At 37.0% G+C, this 21,524-nt stretch overlaps 1 protein-coding gene across 2 annotated transcripts; it reads left to right on the top strand.

The window, feature by feature from the left end:
- The first annotated feature begins 356 nt into the window (after nt 1-356).
- Nucleotides 357-20,342, top strand: MTF2 (metal response element binding transcription factor 2). 2 transcript variants are annotated; one of them, XM_029959680.1, is made up of 15 exons: nt 357-574; nt 7,198-7,396; nt 7,543-7,624; nt 9,156-9,251; nt 9,641-9,741; nt 10,050-10,198; nt 11,378-11,473; nt 12,578-12,646; nt 13,490-13,613; nt 15,311-15,378; nt 15,731-15,901; nt 16,517-16,625; nt 16,784-16,842; nt 16,976-17,080; nt 17,905-20,342. In XM_029959680.1, the coding sequence occupies exons 1-15, from the start codon at nt 570-572 to the stop codon at nt 18,257-18,259; spliced, it is 1,788 nt and encodes a 595-aa protein (XP_029815540.1). In that variant the 5' UTR covers nt 357-569; the 3' UTR covers nt 18,260-20,342. The 2 variants fall into 2 exon arrangements, with proteins under 2 accessions (XP_029815540.1, XP_017927770.1); XM_018072281.1 differs by lacking the exon at nt 357-574 and adding an exon at nt 1,133-1,152.
- The last annotated feature ends 1,182 nt before the right edge of the window (nt 20,343-21,524 follow it).

Raw genomic sequence — 21,524 nt, 5'->3', positions numbered from 1 at the left:
GAGTCACTGCAGACGGCAGGGCCGACCGCACCAAGGCGGGGAGCTGCCCCGGGGCCGGGCAGGGGTCCCGCAGGGCAGTCAGTGCAGCGAGGCCGGACGCTACCGCGTCTCCGCAGACGCGGCGGGAACAATGACCGGCCCCGCCGCAACGAGCGCCGGCGGCGCGCATGGATTCGCGGCGACGCACGGGCTAAAGTAGTCCTCTTTGTTCGGAAGCGGATCAAGCCCACCGCGGTAGTGTCCTCCGCCGCCGGCCCCGCGCCCGCGCCCGCCTCCCGCCCCGCGCTGGCGGCGCAGGCGGGGCCGCCGGGGCGGGGGCCGCGGCCCTTTGTGCTCCCAGAATGCACCAGCACCTCCTCCGCGGGAAACAAAAATGGCGAGGGCTGCGCCGGGGCCGGGCTGCCCGTTGAGCCGGCTCTGACCCTCCCTCGCCACCCGCCGCCGCGGGGCCGCGCCCGGGGCCCGTGTGCACCGAGCACCCGGCCGCACCGCACCGCCGCCGCCGGGGAGAGGCTCCCGAGCTCGCCCATTTCCCTGTATGAGGCGGTTGGCACCACTGGAGAGACCGAATGAGGTGAGGGGTGGGGGGGAGGGAGGGGCGGCCGGGCCCGCGCGGGTCGGGGGGGGGGCGATCCCGCAGTCCGGGCCGGCGGTGCCGCGTCCCGCATCCTCTCGCGGGGCGGGGAGCGGGGAGAGGGGCCCCGCTCCGGGGCGGGGGGCCCCGAGGCCTTGGGGGAAGGGGGAGGGAGCTCCCTGCGAGCGGCCGCGGGCAGCGAGCGAGGGGTCAGCGGTGCTCTCGGTGACCAAAACAAAGGCGGGGAGGCAGGGCCGGCCGGGGGGGCCGCGGCGCTGAGGTGCCATCAGCCCCCGCCAGCTGTATTTTCGCCTTCACCTTTAAGGATATTGTCGAGGCAGGCTCCGTTTTCTCGAGTGCGGAGAGAGCAGCACAAAGGGCTGCTGATGCCCGCTGGTAACTTTGGTTTTGGTTTCTTTTTGTTGTTTTTTTTGTTTGTTTGTTTGTTTGCAACGCCTCACCTCTCCGTCTCTGTCAGGCTTGGCGATTTGAACGTGCACCGTAGGTTTTTAGTCCACCAAAATGCGGTAACTGTTGCTGGCTGAAAGGATGTGCAGTAACGCGTTTTCTTTTCTTTGGTATTGAATTCTGTAGGAAGAAAGGGCTGATACTTGCGTTTGTCAGAGAGAACAATATGGTTCTGTGCTGGATGCTCTAGACACTGCTATTAGTGTTGAAATACGAGGGGTTGTCGTTCATCCATGGAGTATCAGGGTGCTATTAAAAGAAGAGGGCCTGCATGCTTAAATGAAAGGGTCTGCGAGGAAAGCAGTGTAGCATTATGGCTGTTTCTGGATTTTGTGATGGGTAGGCCCAGCTCATAACTTTAAAAGGTCAAACGTAGTAATGGATAATGGCATGATTTTCTCCTGACTTAGTGTAAGGGAACATGATCAATGATATACAATTAACCTGGCAAAAACGTGGGATAATAACCAAACAGTTTTCTTGCTCTTTTTTCTTTTGATCTGTAATCAGGTTGGTAAAAGTTAACACGTTAATATTTGTCCCTTTTTTGAGATCTCAAATTACATTTGATTTGAAAACATTTGAGGTTGAAAGAGGAAAAACAGTTTAGTTTCTGTATTATTAGAGTACAGGTTAATGAGTTCATAGCTTTTCAGTGAAAGGGGAATAAGGGAACACAGATTGAAAAGATGAAAAAGGTGCATAATATAGTGAAAATGAGAAGGATCTATGCAAGGAGCTACAAGCTGTGAAATGTGAATCTGTAGTGAGAGTATAATGTTTTTCACAGTTAACCCTTATTTCATCAAATATAGATGTGTGGCTTCTCAACAACTTGCTTTTTCTGTTCTGGGAAGAATTTTAAATCAGATGTAGATGCTTCTCAAAAGTTGACTTAATATGGCTAGTCAGCAGTTATTGAGGTGTGTATATTTTTTAATAGGTGAACGACACATGTATTGGTAGTATCAAGTTATGTTTTCCTTCCCTGCTTTAGGAGATCAGGTAAAATTTATGAGGAGAGCAGCTGTAACAAATATGCTATGGTTCATTTCCTGGTAAGGAGTGGACTTCTGTATTCCCTGGAGATAGATGTGAATTAATATAGTACTAGAGGCAGTAAAGCATATTTTGTACTCCTCATGTGACTTATGGAGGAGAAAGCCTGGAGAGAAGAAGCACATGTGATGAGAAGCCAACACGAATCTTCGTAGTTTGTGAATGAACAGCACTTTTTGTGTGACTGGCCTCTGAGCTTGCTGCAGAGTTGGTTTCACCTTCTTTACAGGCCTTCCTTGCAGGAAATGGAGGGGAAGTGTGTCTTTGAACAAAACGCAACAGGAGAAGAATTATAAAACCACAGATATTGCTGGAGGTATAATCTCCATGGAGGAGTGAAATCAAGCAGCTTAACTTTCTTTGAGGAGAGTTAATGATAAGAGCATTCCTGATGAGTCTGGACATACTTCATTCACTGAATATCTTAGATAATAATATTACTTTATTTATGTTTTAGATCTATTTATTTTTTTAATTCTGTGGAGTGCTTATGAAGGTTGCTGCTCTTGTAGATGAACCTTAAAGAAGGAGACTTGTCTTTATGGGGGTTTGGTCACCTCTGAAATACTCTTTATTCCCCACTTCCCCTCAGTGCAAGTCAACATGTTGTCATTTCTTTTCTGCTTGGGTGCGTGCTCCTACCTCCCTTAGGTATGTTCCTGCATGTACTGGAGAAACCCAAAAGGCAGTTTCTGTACTCAAGGAGGTGCTGAGTGTACAATTAAGGGAAATTCTGATCTGAAAAGGTGTATTGTGACCTGATAGCATTGTTTTCTCTTACTGTGTTCTGTTTCTTCTCTTTGTGTGCAAACACATGATTGATCCCAAACAAATGGCTTTTGCAGTACAGGGCTGCCCTATCCAGTTTCCCTACATACTAAATATGTAAGGAAAAATGTTATTCTGTAGTGATCTTTTAAAGTGTAATACTCTCACTGTGCATATCAAACAGAATTAGAACACTTCTAGTTAGTTAAGGTTTCTTGAGGGAGAACATGAGAAAGTAAAAACAAAATCACAAATGATTGTGTAGTATTATGGACACGAGAGTCACTTATTCCAGTGACTACCTCTTTTTAATAGTATAAATCAATCTTATTAAGGGCAGTCATACTTCACAGGCTCAAAATCTGACTCGGGTTAGAAGAGGTCTTGGGAGTTTTGTAGTCCTGCTCAGCTTAGCATCAGCCATGAGGTCAAACCAGGTAGCTTTATCCAGTCAGCCCTTGAAAGCCTCCAGTGACAGAGGCCACACAACCACCCTGTGCCCCTGTTCTGTTGCTGAACTGCCCCCATGGGGAGGGGGATGTTCCCTCCCTGTCAGAATCTCTCTAACTTATATGTTACCTCTTGTCCTCCTGCTATGCACTACTGCGAGGAGAGTAATTGCATCTCACCGATCTTCTCCTAGGAGCTGGAAGGCTGCTGTTAGGTCTCCCTGAAGCCTTTTATTCTCCAGGCTGAATGAACTTGGTTCCCTCAGTCCCCTTTCATAGGGCAAGTGCTCCGGTCCCTGACTGTCTCTGTGGCCCTCCACCAAACTCATCTACTTCGATGTCTCTCTTGCACTGGGAGAACAAAAACACAGTATTCCATCTAGATGCTGTCTAACAAGTTTTAAAGAGACTGTGATTAATCAGCAGTAATGTCATGCTTCCAGAATTTGAACTGGTTATCTCTGGTTATCATAAGTTCTTTCACTAGGTCTTCCTCTCCTCTGCGATACCGCATTTTCCAGTTTTGAGATAGATCTTAAACCTGCATGAGTTCTCTTAGTAGGATGGTCTGTGTGTGATTTCTAATCTGAATTCCCTTCTGATAAATCTTTAAACTCATCTTCCCTTCCGTGTGATTTGTATTTAGTAGGAATAAATGAGTTATCTGTCCCACTTTAATGAGTTTCCTCAGTGGATTAAAATTTTCTCTTAATATTCTTTGGGCATTTTGTTGTTTTAACTATGTTGTTAAAACATAGTATCTTTAACTTCCAAGAACTAGCTGTACTCATAGGGTAGCTATTACCTGTTACTGTTGCAGCATTTGTGAATCAGGAGCCCTTCTGGAAGAAGTTTGCTGAACTTGCCTGGATTGTCAGTGAACCCGTGACTATAGTTCAGTCATGCAGTCTGGCAGTGACAGCTGACGGAGTTTGTGTCCCAAGTTGCTTGTTTGAGTTTATTCAGTTGTGCTTTCAAACCATTCTATGAAACAAACTGGTGAACTGAGATGGCCGGGGGAAAAAAAAAACCTGTCAAGGGAGTTTTTTTAACAGAAGTTGTTTCACAGCAGTTGTTTCAACTGAAGGAGTGCAGGAGTATGAATATCTTAAGGAACAAACACTTGGAAGCAAGAGTGCTCAGTCTTTTTAATCTTCCAATTTCTTCACATCTTTTTCCCTAGCTTTTCAAACATATTTTAGCATGCAGACACATTTTACTGACTTCCACTACTAACTTATGAAATATTGTATGGGTGTGTAAGTACTTTTTGTTTGCATTCTAAGTGCTTGAATAAGAATACAGCACAACATACTTAGTATTGAGTAATGGGTGTAAAGCCACACGTGCTGTATGATGTGCTGTGTAGCTTGGTGGTGCGAGTTAAATTAGATAAAGCAGATTTTCATAGCAGGTAAGTTTTTCTGAAAAACAAGGCATCGGTTGGATATTATGTGATTGTAAGGTCTTGGAGAAAAGTTTTTTTTAAGATGGGGAAGTTGTTACTTAAAGGTTGCTAGTTTAGTTGGTAACTATGAATAGCGTGGTAGGAAGGTGCTAGGAAGGTAACTTTAGGGAAAACTTGAAAGCAAGTTTCTGGAAAATGTGGAACCTTTAAATTAATTTCAAAATCAGCGAGCAAGAATTTAACTTCAGTTTGCATTTTAAAATAAAAGTTTTATTTTAATGGTAGGTGTAACTTCTTGGTATTCCACTACAGCTGAGAGAGCTGTGATGAGACAGATGAGTACGCTAGTAACATTTTATACATGTAGCTTTTACATTGGTCTGCACTACATTTCTTGTGCAATGGTTCCAGAAGATACTTCAGAGACACCTACTTTAAGTAACTTATGTCCTGTTCATTAAAGTCAGCTTGTTAAAAACGGTGGCTCTTCCTACTTCATCTCCATCAAAAACACTGGAGGAGTGTTTCCCTGAAGAGAAACTTCCTATCCATGTGGAAAGCAACTGTTAAGCTACTGTCAGCCTATTGTGATAACTAACCCTATTTTCAGTCTCTGTGAGATAAACCATAAACTGCCACAGCAGGAGCTGCTTCATGAGCTGTTTAGCCTTCACTTCAGCACTGCTATCACTCACAAAAAGAGCAGTGTGGACAAAGGAGAAGTGTCTGGTTTATTAGCTCACATCTTTACTATGTATCAAGATTCTTCAGTGTCTGAAGCTGCTATTGTGAATTTATGCTGTTGTATAAGTCAGTGTATAGATTCATTTAAGTGTGTTATGCCAGAAAATGATGCACACTTTTTTGTTATCGTTTCAATAGGGATGTGGGATAAACTTCAGTACTTAAAAGAAAGCTTTTGAAGAATTTTTTTAATATAGAGCTCAGTTGTTTTTTAAATGGAATTTGTGTCTTTTTGCATACTCTGTATGAGATCTTTCACACCTTTTTTCAGGTACTGGAAAAGAAGAGCAAACATTCCTGCCTTGTAGCTGCTTTCTCTGGGCTCTTAAACCAGATAAAAATCTGGGAAAAAAAAAATCTTTGAACCTTTTTAAGAGAGTAGTTCTGTCAAAACACTTGTAAACCAGATGTTACTGCTGAGAAGGCAGCACAAAATAAGTGTCCTGGGCTGCCATGCTTTTACTCTGTTATTGTAAACTTATTTTGAATGCTGCATGTTCCCTGTCCCATCTATCAGAGGTTAGAGTTGAACTGGGGAAAAGCAGCAGTAACTTGAAACAGCTTTTGCATAAGAAGCAGCGGAATTGATAGGATTCTAACATTGCTCAAACTATATGGGACACCGATTAATTTAGTGCTTTTGTTGGTGCTTTGAGATTAATTTAAATGTTTCTGGTGCTGATGATGTACCTAAGCTATCTTGAGTGAGGTGAAACTGCTCTTTCAGTTGACTGTAGCCTATTTAATTCCCTAATCTGTCCTTATGTTTGCATCCTAGTAATATATATTTTAGTTTCTATAGAAAATACATTTAGATATACAAGTGGTAAGTTTATTACATAGTCTCAGATTCTGCCTATTACTTATGAAGATTCTTCCTTGTGCACTATTTGATCCTGTTTTATAATTTTCTATATTTTATTCCTTTACTTGGAATATGATGTTTGATAGCTAGTTTGACATAAGAGCATATTCACACATGTAAATAGGCTACATTTTGTGGAATTGTATGAGGAAAAATGATTGATTCAAGTAACTTACAATTTTGGGTTTCATGTATGAAGAAAAGTTGCAAGATCTTTTGTTTTTTCTTCCTTATTATTTTCCACTCTTATTCTAACAGAGAGGAAAATTTATTTTACATGAATTTAACATGTAGAAGTTCTTTCTGTGCTGGAAACCTCTACAACTCTACCTATGGGTCAAGTATTTACCTTGGGTGGTTTCTCCACACCTCAGCCTCTCCTTTTTGTTTTGTTTTGATTCTGAGGAAGTGCTGAACACCCTGTTAGTTGTCAACTACTACTCTCCCTACCAAGATAATGCAGTTAGAATTAGTTTAGGACCTTTTTAGCTTCCCTGGAATTTTAGAAAACTGTCGACTGAAGTTTTGCATAAGTAATCCTGTATTGAATGTTTTTTATATGTTCTTTGATGCTTCTGGTGACTTTATGAAGAGTCTCTGAGCTGGAAAGTTTGTGTCTCCCCATCCCCATTTACATCAGCTGATTTCATAGAACACTTTTTTTTTTAATAAACTTGTCTCTTTCAAGTTTTGTAGACTTGTGTCATAGCAGAGGCACCACAACTGAAGATGTCTAAAGTCTGAAGACATGAGCAGGTCTTTAGTTACCTAAAGTTCTAAGAGTTAGTCATATTAATATTTAAAATACATGGTTTCTTTACCCTAATTGTGATTACCTTTTTTCTTGCTTCTCTGTCTTTAGAGACTCTACAGCGGTGGGTAATTCACTGGTCCATAAGCGCTCTCCTTTACGTCGCAGCCATAAGAGCTCAGCATCTCTGACCAAGCTGTCCTTACGTGATGGACAGAAAGCCAAAAAGCCACTTTGTAAATTTGAGGAAGGTCAGGATGTCCTAGCTAGATGGTCAGATGGCTTGTTTTATCTTGGAACTATCAAAAAGGTAAACAAATTTTTAACTTCACTGGAGTCTTAAAGTATCATATGTAGTTGAAAATTGCAGTATTATTGTGCCTCTTTTGTAGTATTAAGTATGTTCTTCTGTTTAGTCCTTTTACTCATGGCTTCCACTGTATTTTTGTTTTTCAGATAAACAAACTGAAACAGAACTGCTTCATTATATTTGAAGACAGTTCCAAATCCTGGGTTCTCTGGAAGGACATACAAACAGGCAAGAACTTCAATGAAGTAGTCCTTGTTTAGTATCTTATTTGTTTAGATTACTATATCTGTTAAAATAAATGGTTACATTATATTCTCGTATCCTAAAGAGTGATATGATTTAATGTGATCCAGGATCACAAATTAGGCAAATGGGGAAAAAAAATCTTTTCAAACAACTGTCTATCACTGAAGTTACTTTTTTTTGGGTCTGGTTTTGTTTTTGTCATTTTGTTTTTGTGAGTTGTTTGTTTTTGTCTGTTTGTTTTGTTTTCACATAACTATATACAAGGGAGCGGAGAAGACTTCTAAAAATAATCACATTTGATTTTGTTTGGATGGGGATAGAGTCTATCCTCTGTCTTAACAGAATACTCTGAGCCCTAATTTACACCAAGTTTATGTCCTCCTACTGTTTTCAGTTGAAACAACATGTTGTAAAAATAAACTAAAACCTGAAAAATCTTTAATGGAGTTTTGACATTTAAAAGTAACACCATAACTGTTGCACATAAGAAACCATTACAGTTTTTTGAGTATTCATGTAATATAAGAAATGTGCAATTATCAAGTGAGACACCTATTGTACAGTACCTTTTTGGTTTTCAGATATTTGGAGAGTAGTAGAAGCATGGATGACAATTTCCTCATCATATAAAAGCAATGGAAACCTGAACTGGCTGTCATTGATTCTTGATGTTTAAACTAAATACTGTCTGCTAAAAGGAGAAGCTTTTTATTTATAATAGCAAAAAATCAACTGTTTTATTTCTTAGAAGCTTGTAAAAAAAAAAAATTCTGTTCTGCTTCTGTATAGTACAAGTTCATGATCTTTGATTTGTTTATGGTAACTATCAAAATTTAATGAATGTGTAGAGGGACATTTCAACTCAGAATATTCTGTGATTAAGAAGCTTGTATTTTAATCCAGGTTTTTACATTGATACATGGTATAAATGGAGTAAGATGTAGTTTTGTTTCCAGGTTGCAAGCTTACTTTTTTCCCTTACCTCTGCTGTAACTGTGTGCTTTTGTATGCTTGCAAATATGTATAAGTGGTAATAACATCTTTCCTAAGAATGTTGGAGTTCAATATTAAAGCATCTTGAACAGATCTGTCAAAAAGATGTACACCAAATTGTGTATGTATTTACATGAAAAGAAACACAAAGTAATATAAACATAAAAGATATTTATTAGTTGTTCAGATAGGATTTATTTATACGTATTTTTAGCCAGAATTTACATTCTTTATTCAGTTGTTGAATCTTTATTGTTTATGTTAAGGAACTGTGGACTGCATATTAAGTAGGCAATATAAAACCTATAAATATCTTATAACTTATGATAAGTAATATAAATATTTGTAGCACAGTCTGTACAAAATGTCTGAATGTATTCTTGGTAACAAGTTTTTCTCTGTAACAATGTGTTTCTACAATGCATGCATCTGTAACTGAAATAAAAAAAAAGCTATACATGTGGTAACTGTTCCAACTGCAGATATAATCTGAAAAAATCACACTCTCATCTTTGTCTAGGAGCCACTGAAAGTGGGGAAATGGTCTGTACAATATGTCAGGAAGAGTATTCAGAAGCACCGAATGAAATGGTTATATGTGATAAATGTGGGCAAGGTAACTAGATTTTTTTTTTCCTATTTACTGCATTTTAAAAGATGTTTTGATTTGTTTCACAAAGGAGGATATTTGCCTGGCAATGGCTGACTGCTCAACTGATCTTAAATTTTGTAGCCCTTAGTGGCTATTAACAGCTCAGTGAATGATGAGAATCCATGTTAAAGGGACTAACACCTGTTCTGTAAGTCAAGATTATTATTTTTCTACTAAGAAAATTTAAAATACCATTTTGAATTTGTTACCAATTTTTTTTTTTTTTTTGATCAGGTTTTCGGCACTTAATGATGGATAGTGCCTTATAGTTGCATTAAAGTTATATGTAGTTAGTTCTGTGTAAGCTTCTTTTGCCATTTTAATAACAGTTTGGCTGATCATTTTTTATACAGGTTATCATCAACTGTGTCACACACCAAATATTGATTCCAGCGTGATTGATTCAGATGATAAATGGCTCTGTCGACAGTGTGTTTTTGCAACAACAACAAAGGTGTGTTTCATATTGCATGCATCTTTGGTTTTGAAATTGAAATAATAAGATAAAGCATTTTTTTTCAGTGATTTCTTTTTTGTTATCTTTGATCTGAATGCAAGTTTTGTATGTTGAGAAGTAATACTTATTTTAGAAATAGGTGATATTTTGCTTTGAAACAAACATGCTAGTATTAAAACATAAATGCAGGTGAAAGTATTTGGCTTGATTATAGACAACTTTTCATAACTTTCAAATTAAAAGCTTTGAAAGTTTCAGAAAGGTATTATTGTTTTTTATAAACTAATGTGTTTGTTTTGGCCCAGAGGGGTGGTGCGCTTAAGAAAGGACCAAATGCCAAAGCACTGCAAGTCATGAAACAAACGTTACCATATAATGCAACAGACCTTGAGTGGGATGCAGGTCATAAAACCAATGTGCAGCAGTGTTACTGCTATTGTGGAGGACCTGGAGAGTAAGTAAATGGATAATATATAAGAGTTTTTCTCTATAATGCAGCTGCAAACTTTGACTCTTTTCTTGTAGACTTTCTTGTGAACTTGTTAGTTTCTGTCCTATTGTGTGTAGGTATTAAAAACTGGATGCAAAGTGGACTTTTGAATTCTTTATGCATTTTTAAGTGTCTCATGGAAAATACATTATTTCTTCTCCCATAAAATATTTAGTTTTGTTTTGATTTTGTTATGTGGCCATCATATAAAATCACAGTACATTGTACAATCAGCAAGAGGCAGTATTTTTCTGATGTTAACTTGGTCATAAGTCACAAAAATAAATGTACCTAGAGATTAGTTTATTAAGTTTTGTTGGAATATGCAACTGTCTGATTCTACCATAACATCATACCCTGGTTTTCAATCACTGGCAGGGGAAAGATTCTTTTTCCTCTTATGGCATTACAGAGTCCTCTGCTGGTTCTTTTTTACAAGGAAGGCAAGAAGAGGACTTCTAAAGCAGGTAGAGATAGGTACTCTGGTGTCTGCATGAATGAGTGAATGAATAAGATAGCACTGAAGATTTGAGATCAAGGCAAGTAAAGAGTCAAAAAGTCAAAGAAGCAATGTTTTTGAATTTACATTCACAGGACAGAGCTCTGATTTGAGAATTTTGGAGACTTGGACAAACATCACCCTCAGTATTGCATGGTTCCTTTTCTCAAGGGAAAAGCTGAAAAAGGAAAAGAAAACCCCTGTAAACTATGAGGTTTCTTTTGAGGATTCAAGTAGTTGAATCCCCAGAACAAATGTTTGTGACTTAATGCAGCTGTGTTTTGCTTTGAAAAATAATAAGGGAGCTAATCTGGTATGTCAGAAGGAGTTTTTATGGGGTTACTAAATTCTTATTATTGTGAATTAGAAGCTAGTTGACAGAGTAAATGAAATGTTTATTTTCTTCATTTAATAACTTACTTCAGTCTTCTACTGGACTGCCTTTTATTATTCCTAGTCTCTCTTTTCTAGTAGTGATTCATTAAGGCACTAAATGTTACTGAAATATTCCTAGAGATGGCTGTTTTATAAGCTGTGAAAATCAGTTTGGATCAAAAGATCTCTTGATATTTAATTTAAATGTAACAAAGAACAATTTTCAGTAACTTTTTTAACACATCTTGTTTTTCTTTCTGTTGGTGAAGCTGGTATCTAAAGATGTTGCAGTGCTGCAAATGTAAGCAGTGGTTTCATGAGGCCTGTGTGCAGTGCCTCCAAAAGCCAATGCTTTTTGGTGACAGGTAAGAAAATTAATCTGTACTTTATGGTTGTCTCTATTTAAAATGTGAAGGAAATCTCTCATATGAGCTTTTATTAGAGCAGCCATAATACAACAGTATTTTTCAAAAATGGGTCGTGTTTTGAGTAGATTATACAAAATAAACATGTGTTCAGGTGCCAGGAAAGTGCAATTCTTCATCTCAGTTGAATGAAGGAGGGTGTGATGGTGGGTGATGGAGATGTAACCAAGGGTTAGTTGAATTCCAACTGTTGCTGACTTCATTTTGTGCATAAGTCCATTATACTGTAGGAGCTGGCAACTGGGAGATGGAAAGCTTTTAAAGCAGACCCCTTTAGTGGGCCTAATTTAGGATAAGGGCTTTGGAGGTCACGTTTTGTAGGTGACTGATGTCTTACAAACGATGGACACCATGCTTGGAGATGGGCTGTCAGTGAGCATGTGCAGTACCAGTTCCCTGTACTGACTGGGGGGGATTGGAGAGAGCTGGAAGGCTATTTAGACTGAGGGGAGCTCTACATCCTCTGTCCATGTGTGATGAGTCAGAACACAAGAAAAAGGGTGCTGGTCTGTGCTTTCATTTTAAGAGGAACTTGGAGCATTTGCAGCAGATGAGAGAAAACTGGAGAAAGGAATCAAGGAGTATCTCACTTGTTATCTATTAGACTTTCTTTTAGCTGTTGGTTGTGCTGGAATATTTGTATGAAAGAGCGGAGTTAGGACCCAGGAAGGCATGGGTCCTTAAAGTACATGCTTACACTGGTGCACAGGGTTTTGCATTTGAGAGAATGGGGTGGGGGCATTACAGAGCATCTTAGCTGACACAGTCACAGGTTGAGGGAGTTTCTCAGGGAGTATGAAACAGTGGGTACCAGGATGGAATTCAAGTACCTTGTATCTGGCCTAGTAAGTATCAGTGCAGATTGTGGAAGTTGCTAAAGTGAGGTGCAGAATAAAGAGACTCACAAATATCATATGGCTGGGTTTCTAGCTTGCTTAACTCTCATTTTTTCGTAACTAGGATGTTAAAACATTGAGAGCATGTGTGTGTAGGGACACCCACCACCCAGACACATGTACATAATACATATGTGTATATTTTTAGGTTTTATACGTTCATTTGCTCAGTTTGCAGTTCTGGACCAGAATACCTCAAACGTTTACCCTTGAGATGGTAAGTATAAATTTTTTTAAAAAAAGGGGTGAGTTAAATACATGCTCTGCTTTTCTTTTTGGTGTTTTGGTTCTCCTTGCTAAAAAGGAAATCCACTTGGTAGCTTGAGCTGTTCCCTGAGTCGTTCTTGCTGTTTATCAGGGCTAAGTTTCATTCAAAGTTTGTCCTTAAATGCAGAGATATATTGTGATTGCATGCTCTTGAGATTTATTTCTGGGATTGTTCAGTGAAGTAGTAAGCAACTACTCGCTTGTTGTATATGTGAAGATTAAGATATCTGAGTTAAATATTTTTTGCAGGCTTAGGATCCTGCCATTAGGTAAGCCAGATGTAGCGAGTACTGGAGTACACGTCTTGATACATTTTATAATGGTGTCCCTGATGAGTCTTAGTAGTTGTAGTTTGGAATCTTTGAACTAACCCGTATTAGAAATTATATCCAATTTAGTGTAAATGTGCCTAATGCTAAATATATGGAGGAAATTATGTTGTTAAATGTTAGTTCACCAAAATACTTGCATGAATTCAGAGTTGATACATTCAAATGTGAATTCAGACTTGCTTAAATATCCCATGGTTCAGACCAGTTTTGGAGTTTAAAAGAAGATCACGACAGTGCAATGAAAATGCAGAAATGAAAGTAAAATGCAAAACAGAAGGAATCACTTGAAAAGAAATTACAGAAGCCTTCGTGATGTTGTCTGGATTGAGTGTTTTAAGTTGTACTTTGTGTTTCTCCAACTGTACTGTGATAATATCTTTTCTACTAAATTATTTCAAAGGAAAGTAATTGGAAATAAAATGTGTTTTCTGTTTTTTTTTTTTTTAATTCAAATATTCTAGGGTAGATATAGCACATCTATGCCTTTACAACCTAAGTGTTATTCATAAGAAGAAATATTTTGATTCAGAGCTTGAACTTATGGCCTACATTAATGAAAACTGGGATAGATTGCATCCTGGTGAGGTAAGTAGTTGCAATACCCTTTCTTGTTTTCTCTCACAGTGCATGCATATGTCCTGAGAGTTGGCAACCTATGAACTGTCTTATTCTGCATGTTAAGTCCTTTAGTACCTTAAAATCTGGTAATCCTAAATAATGAGATAAAAAGCATTCTATTTCTACAAGGAAATTAAGAGGTGTATGTTTTTCTGAGCTGTGAAATTTCTTCAGATTATCCACGTAACTCATTATTTTCATGATGACTCTTAATTATTTATACTCAACTGTGTATACTATTGCATATCTCTATTTGTCTTTCATGTTGTAGTTCTCTTACTACTTTGATATTTTCATGTGCTCCAACCAGAAAATCTAAATGTAGAACTGAATGCAGAGTATATTGCACACAAAGATATATCCAAAGTCTGTAAGATATAACAAAATATTGTACACAAACATTTCTTCTTCCCTTCCCCTTTCAAACAATGGGGATGGTCAGTTTGTGTCCCGGTCTAAAAATTATTTTGATCCTTTTCCAGTCTGATTCAGCTACTTGTCAAGGCATCTTGTTTTTAGCTCATTTCTAGACTAGTTATTTTTTCAGCTATTTGATAACTGGGCATTTATCTTAGCATTAAAAGAAATCCATTTACTCAAGTAGATTGACTTTATATTTAACTAAGAGGGTCAGTGTAGGTCTTTGTTTCTGCATGTAATGTTAGATGCAAACAACTTATGTCTGAGTTCAAATTGGCACACTGCCAGTAGAGTATGTAGAATATGTAGAGTATGCACTTTTTGTGCGTGAAAATTGTTTAGGGCTTTAAAGTTTTTTTTAATACGGGTGGCATATAAATGGTTTGAAATTTTCTTATCATGAGTACATCCTACTTTTATACTCTTCAGTAAATTCATACATCTGTAATCCATTTTTACTAGCAGACACAATTTGAGAATCAAATATGTGTTCTTGGTTTAAATGTTTAACTATTTTTAATAAATAATGGAAAATAGTCTGAACATATGTGTTTTAAACTATCAGTGTAAATAGTTTGTTAGACAGGCAAACACTAAAGGATTACTAAAAAATTAGTGTCATTATGAATAGATATCTGGTTTACTTTGATATGTATGGCATCTCTTACCTAAGTTATATCAAATCAATAATTCTGTCATGTCAAGTCTCAAGCTTTAATTAAAAAAAAAAGGCTGCACAAAATGTAATTCTCACACCATCTTTTCAATAGAATATATTACTGTATAGTTTAACAAATATGTAAGCTTTGTTTAGTTTTGATTTTTATTTCTCTTAGTATTGAGGGAAATGTAGAAGGAATTTGTTTGTTTGTTTAGCACTTGTCTACTTCTTTCTTTGTGTCCAGCATACTTGCTCTGCTTGTCTCTATAATTCTTAATTTTTCAGAGAGAAGATTCCATGTTTTAAAAGCTTGATAGAGACTAGCTCCTTCAGGATTCAGTGAAAGGAGGGAGGTTGGACTGGGTCTTAGCAAAAGGGGCATGAAAATGGATTTACTGTTCTTTTTTTTTTTTTTTTTTTTAGATTCTAATAGCTATTCTGGGTGTTTTCCATATTTTTTTTTGGTATCATTTTGAGTAATGTTGGAAAATTCAAATCTGTAGTTACAATGACTCAAAGTAACTGGAATCTTTCTACTACTGAAGAATTCAGATAGGCTAAATGATTTCTTACTACTTTACAGCTGGCAGATACACCAAAATCTGAAAGATATGAGCATGTCCTGGAGGCATTAAATGATTACAAGACCATGTAAGTTATTGATACTTTTGCTTTGAATGTTCACCTATTTAATCTGACCTAGATTAGTCTTCAGTCTAGGCGATAATCACTTTGGCCACAGAAAACATTTAAATTTTAATTCTGTGTCTATTTCAAACTATAACATTTATGTAACTATTTGAGTGGAACCCAGAGCATGAGAAAAATTGTTGTAACTTCCATCCTCTTTCCACTTCACATTCTATACTTGAGAGTGAGGATTGTGTAAAGTAGCATTTGAATGAATATTCTATTTGCATAGTTTTGTTTGCACGTACACTGTTATTTTGAAAGTTGCTTTCCCTGTGATCAGAATTATAACAATTCGTTTAAAATTGTCAAGGTTTATGTCTGGAAAAGAAATAAAGAAAAAGAAGCATTTGTTTGGTTTGAGAATTCGCGTTCCTCCTGTGCCACCAAATGCTGCTTTCAGGGCTGAGAAAGAACCAGAAGGAACTTCTCATGAGTTCAAAATTAAAGGCAGAAAGTCATCTAAACCCATTCCGGATGTGAGGTAAAATAACCCAGTCATTCTGGCAATGGGACTACTTTGGGCATTTTTTTGGTATCTACAAAAAAGACCTTTTCATTGTAGAAGAAATTTTTTAAAAATAACTGTAAAGGTGGATTATTTGTGAGAACAAGGTCTTAGAACAAATGTAGTTAACTTTCTGTTAGGATTCTTCTAAAAAACCAACATGAAATTTAGCAATAGAAAATATGTCGACTTTACTACCATTTGGGAAACATGATCTCTTGCCTTTCTGGGTCTCTTAGGCAATAATCTAACTAGAATTCTGAATAGGAATTATGTTGTGAAATTGTAACTTGTATTAGTAAGTGTGCCATCCTTTTGACCAAGTGTGTTCATATGAATAAACAACATTTAACACTTGTTTGTTCTTCTCAACATGTGGGAATCAGTAATGTCCCTAGAAATATCTTGTATCTGTTAATGTTATTATGCAGACAAAAACATGTAGCTTTGTAGCTGACAATTTTAATTTGTCGGAATAACCTCATTTAGTACAATGTTTCAGTAACAGACATCTGTGTGTTCATTGCCAAAGGAAATATTAAATGAAAATTACCATCAGTAATACAGAACAAAATACAAATTTTCTTCTAGGGAACTAAGTAACGGTATAGAGAAAAAGGGGAAAAAAAAATCAGTAGGTCGTCCACCTGGTCCCTATACAAGGAAAATGATTCACAAAACTCCAGAGTCGTCTCCTCTGGTAAGAATATTTCTTCCCCCTTCCTTCTAACTGCATCGTAATTGTTGAAGAAAAACATAACAAGTTAATATGAATTGTGATATTCCCCCACTAATTCTCAAACAAAATTGGTACAACAATCAAAACCTAAGCTTAGGTATCTTTTTTTTTCCCCTTAGGATAATGAACCAGTTCCGATGATAGAGAACCCAGCCTTGGAATTACCCTGCACTGTTGGGTAAATTTAAAAAAAAAATCCTGTGAAACATTATAATACCATGTAATTTATCTCTTTGCTTCTGAAGTGTCAGCTCAGTTTTTAATATAAGATTATTTTCATTGCATGGCAATCCTGTTATCTTGCAAAACAGGAAATCTGATGGAACTGCACATTCATCCAATACCTCAGATGTGGAATCCACAGGTGCTGCCAGTATGAAAGAAACTACCTCATCTAGCATTTCCAGACATTATAGGTAACTATTCAGTTACTCTATCTGCTATAAAGATTAAGATTTGCAGTATATGAATTTTAATATGATTTTCTTAGAGTAGAGCTATAAATTGCATGGGGAAATCTAAAGAAATAGGACAAAAGAAAACCAGTCTTGATTAGTTCTGCGTACAACTCACAGGGTGAGGAGTTTTTGGTGCTTGCCAACTGTTGTTCTTTGATGTAAAATGTGTAGCTAAGTTATGTTTGCTTAAAAGAGTTAAACTCCATAAACACTTGTTGAGCTTAGCTTTCTAAAAAAGGCCACAAAAGAACTGATGTGTACCCTGAATTAATTTTAGCAGCTTTTGTTTTTGTAGGTTTGTGTATTCATGTTAAAGAATACTAAGTATGCTGTGATTTTCTATAGTCAGTAGAGCATGAAAAAATTCTGGCACGGTTTTCATAAATAAATTATTAACTACAGTTGACTTTCCTGCAAATAAATTGTTACTTGAACTTTTCTCTCTCTCAAGTTAAGCAAACATAAACTTCTTTTTTATCGAGGTACATGCATTCTACTACTTTGTCTCCTCTTTCTGTGCATGCTATCAAGTGCTTTCATGAGTCAGTTTTGTGTGCATTACTGCTCTAAATAGTCTGCTTTCAAAAAACTTGTGTTTAGTGTTCTGAAATTTTTACCTAAGTGCCATACTTACAGTTACCTATTCATAGGCAATAAGTATTTTTATCAGTGAAAAATAGAACAAAAGTTATTTCATGAGTGGCATGGAAATAGCTGATGGTAAGGCATACATTTTGAATATATTCCTTGGAGTTAATGCTGTGGGGTTTTATTTTCAATAGTTTATCTGACTCGAGAAAAAGGACTCGTACAGGAAGAACTTGGCCTGCTGCAATACCGCATTTGAGAAGGAGAGGTCGCTTTCCACGAAAAGCACTCCAGACTCAAAATTCAGAAATTGTTAAAGATGATGAGAGCAAGGAAGATTACCAGTATGATGAACTCAATACAGAGATACTTAACAATTTAGCAGATCAGGAGTTGCAGCTCAATCATCTAAAGAACTCCATTACTAGTTATTTTGGTGCAGCAGGTAGAATAGCTTGTGGGGAAAAATACCGTGTCTTGGCTCGTCGGGTGACACTTGATGGAAAGGTGCAGTATCTTGTGGAGTGGGAAGGAGCAACTGCATCCTGACTGTAGGACTGAACATTATGTTCACTGCACTGTCATCTGTAAGTACAGTTCATAATGCAGAGCCACGAGAGAAATGGTCTTTAAATGTGTTTCTAAAAAAAAAAAAACAAACAAAAAACCACAAAACCTTTTTAGCCTTAACATGTAATTGTTATCATTACAGCTCTTGTGATAAAGACTTATCTTTTTAAAATCTGATCTGAGACTTAAATTTTTTAATCTGAACATTGTTAGATTGTTTTAGGTTGGGATATTTTGGGTTACAATTGCTTAAAAATGTGCATGGTGTTTAAAAAAAAATGACATTTTCTAGAGAACATTCCATGGATACAGTTATTGTGATTTAGAGAAAATATTATGTAGATAGCACAAATATTTGAAAAATCTTGGTTTGTTTTCTTACCCAAATGTTTGCAGAAATGTATTTCTATTTCAATACTTTCTAGATTTCATAAGTGCAGTGTATATAATGCCTACTGAAGACTGTAAAATACTGAAGTTTTCTTTCAAACAAAGTGTAAAAAAAAAAAAAAAAAAGAAAAATATATTGAGCCTGTAAATTGCTCTGTGACCAGACTTCATTGTCTTCTTAATATATTCTGTGTGTGTGTGTGTGTGTACGTGTGTGTGTATATACATATGTGTATATGCACACACCTCCCTGTGCGTGTATATATATGTGTGACTGTGACTATGCAATACAAATTATGGGATTGGGCAGCTTCTGAGAATTCATCCCATAATTCTTTTTTCAGGAATAGTTGCCAGTATTTACACAGCAGCATTTCTTCTCAGGCTTATTGGGTGCTGTTGCTTTTTATGTACTAAGGAAGAGTGTCCAACCAGTGCAGTGTGTTCTGGCAATGGGTGCAGTCATTGACATTCATGTGCTCTATACTCCATTATTTTCCATTTGTCAAAAAGTAAGGCAGGATCTGAACATTTTGAAATGAACTCTACTGGAAATAACAATGTGCAAGTTCTTGTAGCACTCTGATTGTAAATTTTGTGTCCCCATTATAAAGTAAGTTGACAGCAGTCACGTGCAGGATTTCTGCATACCTGTAGAAACAGTCATATTTTGATAAATGTAGAATGAACTAAGTGTATTATTGCACAGGGTCAACAAATGTTGCCATTTGAAGTAACATTACTGATTTATTACAACATTACCTCTTTTGTGTTTATAAAATGTACCAAGTTTTAAATCAAGGAGTTTATTTTACTTGTTTAAAAAAAAGTCAAAAAAGTCTCTTGCCAGTATTAGGTGTTTTTTCTTTGTCTGCTACTTTTGAGGGGGTTTTAGCCAAAAAGTAAACAGAAGAATATTTTTACTTTGGTGGTTATTCACTGTACTGTATAAGGTTAGATTTCTTACATGCTTACAGTTTACCACCAAAATAAAATTATGTAACATTAACAAATGACAGAGTGGTTTAAAGTGTACTACCTGGGTTAGTACCTATTTATTCCATTACTTGGTTATTTGACTTTTTCTGCTCATCTTGAACATCTTAAAAAGGTGATTATTTTTCTGGATTTTTTTTTCTGTCACCTTATAGCCAAAGGAAGCAGAGAAAGCTTTTTTTCCTGTGCTTGGATTAAGGCTGGCTGGGTTATATTAGCTTTATAAAAATGCTAATTAAAAACTGCCACTTCTGTTTACCTTCACTAAAATGTGTGGGGGTTTTTTCTCACACCCTCAGCTATTAATTTAATGTTGCCTTGCCTATAGCTGCAATATTTTGATAACACAGCAACTTCATGTTAATTTTTGAATGTTTATATCTTGAGATAATGCAAAATGTTAAGCCTTTGTAACCTTACTCACACCATCTGTATTTGTCTTTATTGTTTCACTTTATCCAAGTCCTTTAATTCTAACTGAACACCAGCAGTATTTTTCATAAAGCTTCGTTTAAAGATAAATATTGGAATGTACTTGGGGATTTCAGTGGGGATGGTGGGGGGGGAGAAAATATTTGTCAAACTTAAGCTGTCCATAGACGTAACTATTGTGAATGTCATTTCATTTTATTATGGTGGTTGATTTAACTCTGATGTTCAGTTTGTATTTTTGGAATTGATTTTTTTTCTTAGAATTAAAAGACCAACATTAAATGTGTGTATTTTTTGAGAGAGAAGAATGAGTTTTGATTCTGTATTCTTGTGAAGCACATACTTGGTGGCATCCTCCCATCCATTATATCCCTATCTCTAGCTTTCCTGTTCCTGTCCTGGAGACACTTGCCCTGCACATAGACACTAACTTGTGTTCCAGCTCTGTTTGAGGGTTGCTTTATTACCTACAAGGTGTCATGTACTGGAAAATGCTGCAATAGTGCTGCTGAAGATAGGGTTAGAGGAGTAGTTAAAGCACACCTACAAATGCCTTTTTCATTTTATGTGAATTTCATTGTATGTGGTAGTGATGTGTCTAAAGGAAAAGACAAATGTTGCTGTATGTAATGATTTCATTTTGATATAACTCGCTCACTGTATGTATGCATGTGTGTAAATATATGTAATTCAGCTTTGTTGTGGTCACTGATTTAGAATCATTTCTATGTGTATGAGATCTAATATTTTTCCATTATATATTATTTGTATTACAGTAGTATTTAGGTAGAAGAAGTCTCTTGTGACTGTTCTAAAAATATAGGTATTGCATGAACAAGACAGCAAGGAAATAATGGCCCAATACTGGCCAGAATTGTAAAATAAGCATCGTAGCAAACTATTTGTCAAATCATTGTTCTCACAAAACTTCAACAGAAAATTTAAATAAAACTGTGCTTTTTTATGCATAACAGGCAGTTTGAGTGAGATTACGAAGGAATTTGAAAAACCTCTCAGAGTGGTATGTGAAATGAAGGTCAATGTTTTAATTTAACATGAAGTCAAAAAAAGGCATTGAAGGTGACAACGAGCACTTTATTGTCTAGGGAGGGGGGAAAGATAATTTAATAAAAAGAAAAATGGTTTTGTCTGTGGAACATCCTATTAAAGTGATCTTTAGTGTTATATTTTAAAAGGAAATTGGTGAATTGAGATGGAACTTGCCAAGGCTGAGGAAGGAGGAATAGTCAGAACACAGTGATAAGGATGAACTGGACAGGAACATCAGCTCTGTGCACAGAGGGAAGAGGATGAATCTTGCAAATGCTATGCAGGTAAAATTTTCAGGCACATCTCTAGTTCCCTCGCATCTGTCTGAATGAAAAGTAAAATTGCAGTTAAGGGTATCAAGTCAAGGCAGGAAATT

This window comes from Manacus vitellinus, unplaced genomic scaffold (assembly GCF_001715985.3).
Source record: "Manacus vitellinus isolate BGI_N305 unplaced genomic scaffold, ASM171598v3 scaffold_21_pilon, whole genome shotgun sequence".
Classification (NCBI taxonomy): Eukaryota; Metazoa; Chordata; class Aves; order Passeriformes; family Pipridae; genus Manacus; species Manacus vitellinus.
The sequence above is the reverse complement of the archived record's forward strand: the minus strand, read 5'-3'. Positions and strand labels throughout refer to the sequence as shown.